Source organism: Xiphias gladius, chromosome 11, assembly GCF_016859285.1.
Source record: "Xiphias gladius isolate SHS-SW01 ecotype Sanya breed wild chromosome 11, ASM1685928v1, whole genome shotgun sequence".
NCBI lineage: Eukaryota > Metazoa > Chordata > Actinopteri > Istiophoriformes > Xiphiidae > Xiphias > Xiphias gladius.
Genome location: NC_053410.1, coordinates 25932839 through 25945324, shown reverse-complemented (window position 1 = coordinate 25945324; position 12486 = coordinate 25932839). Strand labels below are relative to the sequence as shown.

The 12486-nt window shown below is 38.7% G+C and overlaps 1 protein-coding gene across 2 annotated transcripts in view; it reads right to left on the bottom strand.

The window, feature by feature from the left end:
• The window catches only part of piezo1 (piezo-type mechanosensitive ion channel component 1), a 105697-nt gene that overhangs the window by 35992 nt on the left and 57219 nt on the right, over positions 1 to 12486 (bottom strand). For both annotated transcript variants that reach the window (XM_040139647.1, XM_040139648.1), the window contains exons 13-21: positions 10368 to 10473; positions 7222 to 7400; positions 6973 to 7121; positions 6589 to 6747; positions 5051 to 5157; positions 2571 to 2737; positions 1975 to 2151; positions 633 to 758; positions 25 to 225 (exon numbers count right to left, since the gene is read on the bottom strand). In XM_040139647.1, coding sequence (XP_039995581.1) covers positions 25 to 225; positions 633 to 758; positions 1975 to 2151; positions 2571 to 2737; positions 5051 to 5157; positions 6589 to 6747; positions 6973 to 7121; positions 7222 to 7400; positions 10368 to 10473 — 1371 coding nt within the window. The remainder of the gene's footprint in view (positions 1 to 24; positions 226 to 632; positions 759 to 1974; positions 2152 to 2570; positions 2738 to 5050; positions 5158 to 6588; positions 6748 to 6972; positions 7122 to 7221; positions 7401 to 10367; positions 10474 to 12486) is intronic.

The window sequence follows — 12486 nt, the reverse complement described above, 5'->3', positions numbered from 1 at the left end:
GATCAAGTGATGTTTTCTAGCTACCTCTAATCCAAACTTGTAGAAGGTGTGGTTGAGCAGGTACTTGAAGCAGGGTATGAGGCCCTGGTTTAGAGTGTCCCTGGTGGCGGCAGGGAACAGAGCGGGGATGGTGGGGGGAGATCGTTGCAGCTGACGGTAGTGGTGAGTCTGGTGACGATACACTGTCGCTTCGAACACCAACAACATCAGCACTATTAAATGGTTCTGCAAAAAAACATTCAGGAGCCAAAGCACTTTACTGGATCAACAGGTTCAACATACAAAGGAAGAAAAACTGGGGCTGGATATGTAACCTCAGTAATTTATGAGTACAGACTGAACTGTGGCTGTAGCACTGGGTACTGAAAACTGTTAACTAAAAGTCAGCAAGGACAGTTTGACAGGTTGGTTGACCCAAATAACAAAGCAAGATCCAAATCCCCAATACAATTAGATTAAAAAAAAAGCAAATTTAAGACCAACATGTCTCTCCAGAAACTGTGTGGAGGAGGCAGATATCTCAAAACATTGACAAACTATCAAACTAACTGTGAACTGAAAGGAAGCGACACGCCAGTCAGCTTGATGATCTGCATTTTTACACCAACTAGGAAACAAACTATTGAATATACCTTGCTGTATCCCAGCACAGTGGCATCTTTCCTGATGCCAAACCAGTTGGCTGGATCCACTGGCTCCTTGTACAGAGAGGAGTTCATCATCTCTTCTGGTAACAGGTTGGTTTCATTTGTTAAAGGCTGCGAGGAAAAGAGGAAAGAAACAAAGTCATAAGGGCAATAATCAACACTTTATCCCTCCAGCTCCCACTGGAGCATATTATTATCATGTGAGGTCAAGTTACTCTACAACATAACAAGCTGTCCCAGCTCATGGGAAAAAAACAAAAAAGAGAGGGAAGAAACAGTGAGGGTTTGTGACTTTAACACAGGCTAAGCTTATATCAAGTTCTGTGCTGACTTTCCTGCCTAAAGTCATACACATACTCTATACTGGAATTTCCCAATGCTCAGCGACAGAAGACGATCAGAGTCACAATATCTTGCTCCTGCAAAGGTCAAAAATCCAAAGTTTGATCTCAAATGATAAAGCGATAATAACACATTCTGCTGTCAAATAAAGGTTAAAGTAATGTTTTGGAGGATGTTTTTGTTGGAGAATGCAACTTACAATTTTTGAATATCTGTATTCAAAGAAAAATACAATATATATATTACCACTCTATATTACTGCCAGTCATATATTATAGTACACTGTGTTGGAAAGTAACTTCGCCCCCTTTTATTAAGTACTATAGCCTATTTAAGAACAATTTCATGGACTTTCTATTTATACTCCACTAATCAAAACAAAAAAAAGTAGTCTCATTTTTTTTAATATGATGTGTTCATTTAATATGCTGCAGGGTTATTGATACAACTAACCAACAGTGTACTGTATAAAGGAGTTAAAATTAGCGGCACCTTGACCAACTACAACAGTAAAATTGTGCTTATGTGTTAATATTTCATTTATAATAATCAAAAACACAAGCAAATTAGGGAAACTTCTTCACCAATTTGATGTGCGGCATTTAGAAAAAAACTGCAATTAGAGAAAACATATCCAAACATAAATATGCTACAAGCTGCCCAGAAGACCATAGAATTGAACTTGAGTTTCCCGGGGACACTAAAAACTTAATACAGGACTTTTACTTGGTACAGAGTATTTTTACAGTGTGGTACTTCGACAGAAAATTTGTTAAAGGAAGGCCAACTACTCAGGAGCTATACCTGACATTACCAGAGCTCAGTTGATGAGGTTGTGGGCTCTTGCTCTTATCCTGGTGTTCCTTTCATTCTTTCATCCTCCAGGACTGTATGTTGGTACTGTATGTAGGACTGTACTAAAATATGACATTGTGCCTGTCATAACAGATAGTGTTGGTGCAGCGTGTTTTCATATGTGTCTTACCAGGCTACAGTTACTGGAGTACTCAATGGGGTTGACAACACTGAGCTGGTACAGCATCTTACACACGATGATGACACACACCCAGACTGTAGACAGACAGGAAGCCATGGGTCTGAAGCGACCGTAGGGCATCGCCAGAGACCATAACACCACCAGGACCAGGTTCATCACAGATGGCTATGGACCAAGAAGAAAGGGGACACCATTTAGATCATAATGCAAATACAGTATGAACATGTTTAAGAGTTTTATGTCAACTATCATATATGTGCAGATCCTGCTTCACTCAGGCTAATACCAAAGCAAGGTGTTCTGAACATGGATGTATTAGTGGATGTGTTCTAAGTCTTCTAAAGGTGTTCCAAAATGGTGGTCCATTCATTGCTATGAAAGCCAAAAAAGTTTTTCAGGCTTCTGTTTCTGTTTTGGGCCTACAGCTCATGCACATACATACGTAGATTCCAGTGTTCTTCTACAGCTGCAGTAATAATTCAACTTTAAAGTGGTGAGGACAGTCTCACTCAATATGACTATCAATAAATCACCTTGAGCAGGTTTCATCAATTCTTTGTCTCACCCATTCCCACTGCTTTTACCTCCTCAAGTGCAACCCACACAGAGAAGAAGGCCACCATCTTGAGGATGTGGAGCTCCAAAAGCCTCCAGAGAAACACTTGAACTTTGGTCAGATTGTCAGAGAATCTTCTGGATAGAACCAGTAACCTGTCCATCACCAGACCCCACTTACTGGGCATCAACTCCACTTAACAAGGGAAGAGAGAGGATGGATGAACAAAGACAGTGAGAGAATGAGGGATAGACAGGAGAAACAGAAAAGCAGAAATTAACTGAGGTCAGTCCTTAAAAGAAACTTTTGTGATCATGGGTGTAATCATATAGAAACATCAAAGGCACAATGCCACCAAAAGTCAGATAAATAAAAAACTCATGTAATCTTCACTTCTTACTCAAAATTCACATTGTATGTAAGATTACAGCCATCACTGTTCTCAGAACCAACTGTTATTTTTATTGATATCTTCCCCACCAAAGATTTATATTTCCATAGAGTAACTGGAAGACTGACAGGGGAGCTGGGGGACTTCACCAACGGTTGTAGATACTATACACTGCAGAAAGTAGATAGGCTAGATTTGAATGGCTGCCGGTATTACATTTCATAAGCCAGGTGAGAGAAAAAAAGGAGACATGGAGCATAAAAGACTCGACATTTGGCATGCAAGTCTCTTGGATTTAGTGTGGACCGATAAACTTTTTATTAAGATACTGTATTTTACATGAGACAGAAAATTGAAGGCTCCCGATGTATCATTGGTGTGTCAGTGTGTGTGTGTCTGTGTGTGTGTAGAAAGCACCGTATGTAGAGAAAAAAGAGCACTGTATGAATGTGTGTGTGAATGGCTTAATGTGGCAGTAGAGTAAAGCGCTTTGAGTGGTCGATAAGACTAGAGAAGCGCTAAGTGCAGTCCATTTACCATTTACTGTCAGTGTGGACTGGAAAGAGACTGGAAAGAGGGCAGTACATCAGAACAGTGTCCTAACACCGAGCCGAAGTATAGCAGGTACAGTAAAGTTTGGGCAACCCTGGTAAAATTTTTTCCTACTTTGATTAGTTAAGCGAGTAAAAGATGAACTGATTTCCAAAAGGCATAAAGTTAAAGATGACACATTTCTTCAATGTTATAAACAGGATTACTTTTTTTCTCCATCTTTTACATTTTCAAAATAACAAAAAAAAGGGAAAGGGACCAAAACAAAAGTTTGGGCAGCCTGCATGGTTAGTATTTAGAAACCCCCTCTGGCAAGTATCACAGCTTGTGAATGCTTTTTGTAGCCAGCTAAGAGTCTTTCAGTTTTTGTTTGGGGGTTGATGTTGGCTTCCAGAATTTGCTGGTATTTAACTTAATCCATACTTTCCTCTACCAGTGGAATGTTCCCGGTGCCACTAGCTGCAACATAAGCCCAAAGCATGATCAATTCACCCCTGTGCTTAACAGTTGGAGAGGTGTTCCTTTCATGAAATTTTCTCCAAACATACCTTTGTTCATTGTGGACAAAAGTTCTATTTTAACTTCATCACTCAGGACTTGTTTCCAAAATGAATCAGCCTTGTTTACATGTTCCTCTGCAAACTTCTGACACTGAATTTTGTGGTGAGGACGCAGGAAAGGTTTTCTTCTCATGACTCTTTAATGACCATCATATTTGTGAACGTGTCACTGCACAGTAGAGCAGTGCACCAACACTCTGGAATCTGCTAAATCTTCCCGAAGGTCTTTAGCAGTCAAACAGGAGTTTTTATTTACCTTTCTAGCAATCCTACCAGCAGTTCTCTCTGAAAGTTTTTGCTGATTGTTAGCAAAAGGTTTGGGGTGCCAAGGTATTTATAAAGCCTTGAGATTTGCATCACTTGGCCTTTACTAACAATGACTGTTAACAAGCCATAGCTCTAAAAAGCTAGTTAAGGTCTGAGACCTTTGTAAAGTAATCAAAAAAACTTTTGTCTGGTGATCCTTTTCCTTTTTTTCACTCAAATAATACACTAATCCTGCATAAAATGTTCGAGAGTGTTTTATCTTTAACTTGATGCCTTTTGCAGATCAACTAATCTTGTACTCACTCAACTATTAACAGTAACAGAAATTTTGACCAGTGGTGCCCAGACTTTTTCATGCCACTGTATGTTCAGACTTTTCGGTTTTTCTTATGGTCCAAGTTTTGACACTGTATACTGTACAGTTACATCACAAAGTTCAGCTGAGAAACTGATAAGTTTTATCAAGGTAATGGTACTGATTTCATACCTAATAAAGTTGACATGAGAAAGTAACAAAACTTCCACTTGAATACAGTTGTTGACTATTTTGATGCACAACTGAATGCAGACCTGGTAAATAAAACATGATTGTTTTCCCAATTTGTGTCATTAAGTAGTTTGTAATCAAAATAATTATTATTAAATTATCATTTACTGATTTGTACGTCAATAATCAAAAATGTAATTTTAATATTTTAATATAAACTGCCGCTGTGTTTTGTTTTGTTTTTTTCTTACCTTCATTTTCAGATACCTCATCCATGTTAGTCACCAGGTCTTCCTCTTCAAGGTTCCCACCCACATTATCAGAGCCAATCTGCTCAGTCTTCTCACTGTTCTTCTTCCTGGAGGCGGATTGTCTCATTAGCAAGGAAAAATATAGAATTCCTAGGTTATACTTGATGATGGAAAACACCAGCACAAAATATAAATATTCACTAGTGGAAGGAAAAAAGCGACTTGTGTTTTACTTTTAAGAGTCAGCATTTTGAATGAGACAGGACCATTCTATTAAATTAGCTGGTTTTTCATTCATGACAGGGTACATATTCTTTAAAGTGAAAGTATTCAAAAATTCAAAAAAAAAAAAAAATCTTTGTGCATAAAAACATTATCTCAGAACATTTACGGCATTTATGGATATCTGAACAAAAATCACATATTTCCCAAAGTTCAAATATCAAGTTTTGAATGAAACTTCATATAACCTCTGTCTGCCAACTTAATTGTGAAAAGTGATTACATAAAACTACCTTAGGTAACAAGGAAAATATAGTGCCAGGTTAGGGCAATTCATTTTTCTTGAGATCCTAAAATGATTTCCCCTTGATTTAAACGCTAATATAATGTAGTGGTCATTTCTGTATATCCTGCACTCCATTGTGCTTAGCTTATGTCAACTACCAGAATGAGAAATAGTCTTAAACATTTTTGTAGGGAAACATCATCAGGCTTTTGTGGGTCCATCACTAGGTCAAAATTTTTTTAATTTTTTTAATGACTTGGAGAGACTGTGACTGATCGGCAGCTGCAAAATCAACTGTCCTTCTGACATCTCTGCATTTTTCTATTCACTTTCAATAGTTGGAGTACTATCTTCACCACCAGAGGACCCTGTTTTCTTTAAAAACATGGTGAAATAAAAAAAAAAACTTGTCTCAGGTCATTATCTCTTGTCTCAGTTCATTAGTATAAACAGTTCATTTACACTAAATCTATACATTTTTAAAAAAGCATTCTTTACTGTACTTTTATACCAACATTGCTTTTCTCTTCCTGTAAAATGATAGTTTTGATGACTCATCTTGAACTCAGGGGGGTATACATAAATTAATATGATTTGGGGCGACTAGCTAACCCCACACATGATATAAAACTCAACTTAAACATTGGCTTGTGGGTTGTAGTTGGTAGAACAGTGATATCATAGGAGGAGGTGTGTCTTTGGAATTTAGTTGGCAAAAAGTTATTTCCAAAGATTGTGGCTGAGGTCTAATTCATTCATTGCTCCTTTGTGCTCCTCCTGATCTAACAAATCAAATGTGCAACGGTCCTCTATGCTCCATATCTCCCTGCATATGTGATTTAAATCCCTCTGTTAACTAAACCCTCTGCTCCCCCAACTACTAAGTTTCAATACATCACAAGAGAAGATACGGTAAAGACGCTCATACTTCCAATTCACTATGACTTTAAACAACACGGTCCTCTTGCAATATGAAACAAAAAAACTTTTTGATCTGACATGAGTAGTAGGAATGTTTAAGTTGTGTTACTTGTGTATAGGTGTAACATGTTCCAAGTTAGTGATTCTCATGAAGGGTTTGTGGAAGTAGTGCAGCTGCAGAATACAGGCCAGCAGGAAGAAGCCAGGGATCAGAATACTGGTGAAGAGTTCAGACAGGGCAAACGTCTCTAGACCAATGGCTGCCAACCTGAGGATGATAGGGGTGCACCTTCATTATTCCAGGCAGGGGCAGGGGTAATGTTTAAATATTATATAATTTTGAATTTAGAATAGAAATCACAAACTACAAATTAATACTTAAAAGGATAACAGAACCACCCTACAACTGAAAGAGAAAGAAATACAGACAGAAAAGTATCAGAAGGTTGGCAGAAGACACTAGACAATCTCAAGCTGTGGTAAAAGAACACACTGTTCTTCTGTGAAACCAGTGAAGTTTCTCCAGTACTGAGGGAAGTCTTCAAACTGGTAAGTGTAGATGGAGATCAGCACCAGCATGGTGTAGGCCACAACGAGCCACCAGAAAAGCTTCAACAGACGCCTCCATAGAGAATAGTACACCTGGGAAATATGAACAGGTTACTCACTACAAAAGATTTTTGGAATTAACTTCCTTGAGGGCTGAGAACCTGGATACAGTGATCTGTAGGCCTGTTCCTACCTGATAGAGACAGAGGCAGAGCAGGAACAGGAGCATGTAGATGATCTTGTATCCAACGAGTTTCCCAGCAAAGGAGACCATGATGAACATTCCTCCACACACATAGATCCAGTATTTGGCATAACAGCTCATCACGATGCCTCCCAGAACCTTCAGCACAGATTCATTACCAGCCCCCTCTGATGACAAGGATAAGAGGTGAAAGAGGGAGGTGAGGAAGAGGAGTAAGATTTCAGGAAGAAAGGTCATCAGGAAGATTCTGTACATGGCAAGAAGGACTGTAAAACAAGGATAATCAAACATGACATCCTCTGCAGACCAGTACCCAACGGATTTCATCTATCACTGCAGAAAGCTTGTGTTTGTGTAAAAAGCTGGCAATTTAATCTGATAGTGGTACTAGAAAAAAATGTCTGCTGAGTTTTAAAAATTGAAAAGATTCATCGTCTGGGAGGATGTTCAGTTTGTTAGACTATAGCAAAGAACACTTAAAACAGGACATGCTCTGAGGAAGCAGAATTTCAATAGTAGTAAACAATGACTAACTGAAAGACTTCCCATTGAATTAAATTACACCCATTTTACATTTTGTATTTATAAAATTCAGCAAAACAGTGTCCAGAAACAGTATCACTCTGGATCATCCAGAGAACAAACCACCAGTAGTTCTTTGGTAGAAACTACAGTTGTTCTGATGAAAACTCTGTGTTCTGTGGATTATCCAAAGCAAGTGGGACACATGGGACGTGGGACTTTGTTTGTGTAATTTGGACCCTTTTAACCCCCTACAGAAACTTGCATCTTTATATGATGGATATGATGCGATTTGATTATACTTTCATTGTATTCATTGTACACGGACTGTAAGCCGTGACCTGAAATGGAGCGGCGCCTTTTTGATGGGTGAGAGTTGTGCTTACAAGGGGCAGGGGTTATGGTTTAGGGTCTCTGCCACAAATAACAGCCCCTGCCCCCTTTGCTACCATGTCCTGCCCCTTCAATAAACCACAAGCCCCCTTAAAAAAAGGATAATTTTTTTAAGGGGGCTTTTTTATTTTTATTATTATTTTTTATTACAGAATAATTTGAGTAATTTGACAATTGTATAACCACCTAAAAAAGTGTACGTACATGTTGTACATTAGTGTTTTTTATTGTAATGGACCAGGGCTCCAACAGATATCCAATATTTCTACTTCTTTTCTATTCTGTAATGTCACTGTGAATAAGCCTCAAAATGTATGTGTGTGTGTGTGTGTGTCTACTTTGTACTTCTATCTTTGTGACCAGTTTGAGTAATAGACCTTTCGGAGTGAGAAAATCAGGGCACATATAGAGAAAAATTCATGGGGTGGCAATAGACAATAGAGATATCTAAAGGTGGCATTAGAAATTGATAAATTGTGTTATTTCCAAATCTTCAGAGATTTTTTCAAATACATGTCTTTTTTCATTGAACATAAGCCCATCACCACTAAAATGTGGCCATTACACATCATTAAATTAAAATAAACTAAATTAATGCATTATATATATATATATATATATATATATATATACACACCCCCTTCACTTTTTGATATATTTCAGCCTTATGCTAAAATCATTTAAATAAATTCATTTTTTCCCTCATCAATCTACAATCAATAGCCCATAAAGATAAAGTGAAAACAGAATTTTTGAAATCTTAGCAAATTTATTTAAAACTGAAATATCATATTGACACAAGTATTCAGACCCTTTACTCAGGACTTAGTTGAAGCACCTTTGGCAGCAATTACACCATTGAGTCTTGGATATGACACGACAAGCCTGGATTTGAGGATTTTCTGCCATTCTAAAGTATTACCTCACTCTTTCATTGTATGGTCTGCCGACTGCCGCGGAATGCATGTGAAACAGCTCCCGTTGGGGGAGGGTTAGAACCGCAGGAGTCTGCGGGGAGCATCATCTCTTGCTGCATTCACTCAAACATCGCAGTTTCGCTCCTGTAAATTTCTGACCAGCCGCTACTTTTCAGTTATATATTTTTGAATTAAATTGTCCAAAACTGAGATGGCAACTGGGGTAGCAAGACATTTTTCAGGGGTGCTGCCATCCTATGCCACCTCGGCAGATTCATCCCTGGAAGACATTTTGGGAAAGTGAGGCCATTTTGGCCTGTCTTCACAACTTCAAATAGCTGTTTGAGGGTAAGGGTTGGGTTTAGGCATTTATTTGTGGTGATTAAGTTTGGGGTAAGGGGCTAGGGAAGGCATTATGTCAGTAAGTTGTAGTAGTAAAATCCCAAGAACTATACTCTGTGTGCCAAGGTATATTGAGAATATACTCTGTGTGTTACAGTATAGACCAGAATGTATTGGACATTGATTTTAACTTTTAACAAAATTTCAATGATAATCTGACTCAATCATTGGGCTTGCAAAGAGTAATAGAAGCATTGTGATTAATCTGAGTTAATAAAATGATTGCTATAATACACAGTTTGGAAATATTAATGTTTTTTTAAAATATGGCTTAAGACACTTTGGAAATAATGGTGTCAGGAGATGGCCAGTATTACCCTGGCAGGCTGGGAGAGTTGGGGATTTTCCACAGAGACTGACACCATTGTTTCCAGGTAGATATGGAGGATATGACAAAATATGGAAAGTATGACACCATTATTTCTTAACGAGGTGAAGTTCTTTTTTTTTTTTAGAAAAGTGGGTGGAGAGCCCACCAGCACAGAGGAGCGAACTTGTGTTATAAAAGATGATGTCTAGCTATTCTTTCTTCAGTTGGTTTCTGGAGCTAACTCAGATTTATCTCTTGTGAAAGAATAAACTCTATTGATAATTTCCAGTGAGTTTTTGTGAACTTTTTGAGACTCCAGTAACTCATCACCTTCACTGAAGTTAAGTGTTGGAGGAGATGTCTGGAGATACACTCTGGCCCTGATCTGGGGATCTTTTTCTCCAACAGAGTGTCCCCACAGAGATAGAAGTATAAGTGTGTGTGTGTGTGTGTGTGTGTGTGTGTGTGTGTTTGTGTGTTTGTGTGTGTGTGTGTGTGTGTGTGTGTGTGTGTGTGTGTGTGTGTGTGTGTGTGTGTGTGTGTGTGTGTGTGTGTGTGTGCGCACGAGCACGTGTGTAAAGATGTCTGACCTCCTGTAGTGACTTCCTGTAGTGGTGTGGCCATTTTCCTCTTCCTGCTGAAGTTTTCCTTCACTGACTGACGTACCAATAGCCAGAAAGTTAAAGTGAACAGAAGCTGAAGAAACAGAGGTAGATTATAAAAAGAGAGAGGGGTGGAAAAACACAGAAAAAAACAGGGTGAGCAAGAATTTAGTTCACTGGATCTTTGAAAAGCTGAGGAACTTTTTCTAACCAGCAAAAATGATCTGTCCCTTTACTCTGCTGTTCAAATCAACAGAACTTTTTAGGGCATGTATATTAAAGCTACTGTTAATTAACATTTGGGGGAATAAAACTTTGGATTACTGTACTTTTGCAGTTTTCCAGGATTTACTTATGGTGTGCAAGAGCCCAGTCACAGCTGATTATTTAAATGGATTTCCACGATATGAGACCCATGTTTTATGCATGACTGGAAAAGAATAGAGAGAACAAGTTTTTTCTGCCGCTGAACTTAAAGTATCAGTAAATAAATAAATGAATAAGTATGAAGGATATATGTGAGAAAACATTAATTTAATTCAATTCAATTTTATTCATATAGCACCAAATCATAACAGAAATTATATCAGGGCAGTTTTTCCTATAGAGCAGGTCTAGACCACACTCTTTATGATAATATTTACAGAGACCCAACATTCCCCCATGAGCAAGGACTTGGCGACAGTGGCAAGGAAAAATTCCCTTTTAACAGGTAGAAACCTTGGACAGAACCCAGTTCATGGTGGGGGGGCGTCTGCCCCGACCAGTTGGGTGGAGAGAGAAAGAGAGAGAGAGAGAGAGAGAGCAGGGGGAAAGTGAACATAGCACAATATAGGTTCCACATAAAGATGTATAAAAATAATAGGACTCATAATAAAACTAATAATAAGAATAAGAATAATAGGGCTAATAATAAGACTAATAATAATAACAATAGTGTTCAGACTAAATATAAGAATGATAATAATAACTGAAGCAGTGCAATTTGTAGAAGGATTATGGGGGTAGTAGTTGGTTTGCAGTCACAGATCCAGACTCTACAGCACCAGGAGCAGAAATACCTACAGAAAGCGACAGGAGGAGAGACAAGGGAGACGAGAAAGCACAAAACTACAGGACAGGGGAGAAGCCAAATCAGTACCAAGCATAGATGGGATATGAGTGCATACAGATGGAGAGGGAGAGGAGGAGAGAGGAGCTCGGTGCAACATGGGAAGTCCACCCAGCATTCTAGACCTACATACCTAGGGCATGGTTCAAGCCAAGCCTCAGCCAGTACTAACTATGAGCTATATCAAAAAGGAAAGTTTTAAGCCTGCTCTTTAATGTGGAAAGAGTGTTTGCCTCCCGGACAAAAACTGGAAGATGGTTCCACAGTAGAGGAGCCTGATAACTGAAGTCTCGGCCTCTCATTCTATTCTTGGAGAGTCTAGGAACCACAAGCAAGCCTTAGTTCCGGGAGCCCAGTGTTCTAGTGGGGTAAGGGTACCATGAGGTCTTTAAGGTATGATGTTGCCTGACCATTAAGGGCTTTGTAGGTGAGGTTCCTGTCGGTACTCACGCTGCAGCATTCTGGATCAGCTGGAGAGTCTTTATACACTTGCTAAAGCAGCCTGATAATAAGGAATTACAATAATCAAGCCAAGAAGTAAAAAAAGCATGGACTAGTTTTTCTGCCTCTTTTTGAGACATGATGTGCCTGATTTGTGAAAAAAGTCAGTCATTGAAGTTTGTTTTACGTGGGAGTTAAAGGACATATCCTTATCAAAGAGACCTCTGAGATTCTAGTGGTTCTGAAGGCCAGGACAATGTCATCTAAAGTAATATCAACAGATAAAATCTTTCTGGGGTGCTGGGGGCCAAGTACAATAACTTCAGGTTTGTCTGAGCTTAACAGCAGAAAGTTGCTGGTAATACGGGTCTTTATGTCCTTGTCTTTAAGCCTAATGAAACTTAATAGGTTTCATTAGGCTTCAGTTAAATAGGCCAGTGTCAGCACAACAAAAAGAAACAGTGACTTTAATGTAAAAGATTAATTTTGTTTTGCCTCACTCGAAATGTGAGATTATAGGATGTGATTTTTTTCCTCTAGAAAAAGAGAGAGTTT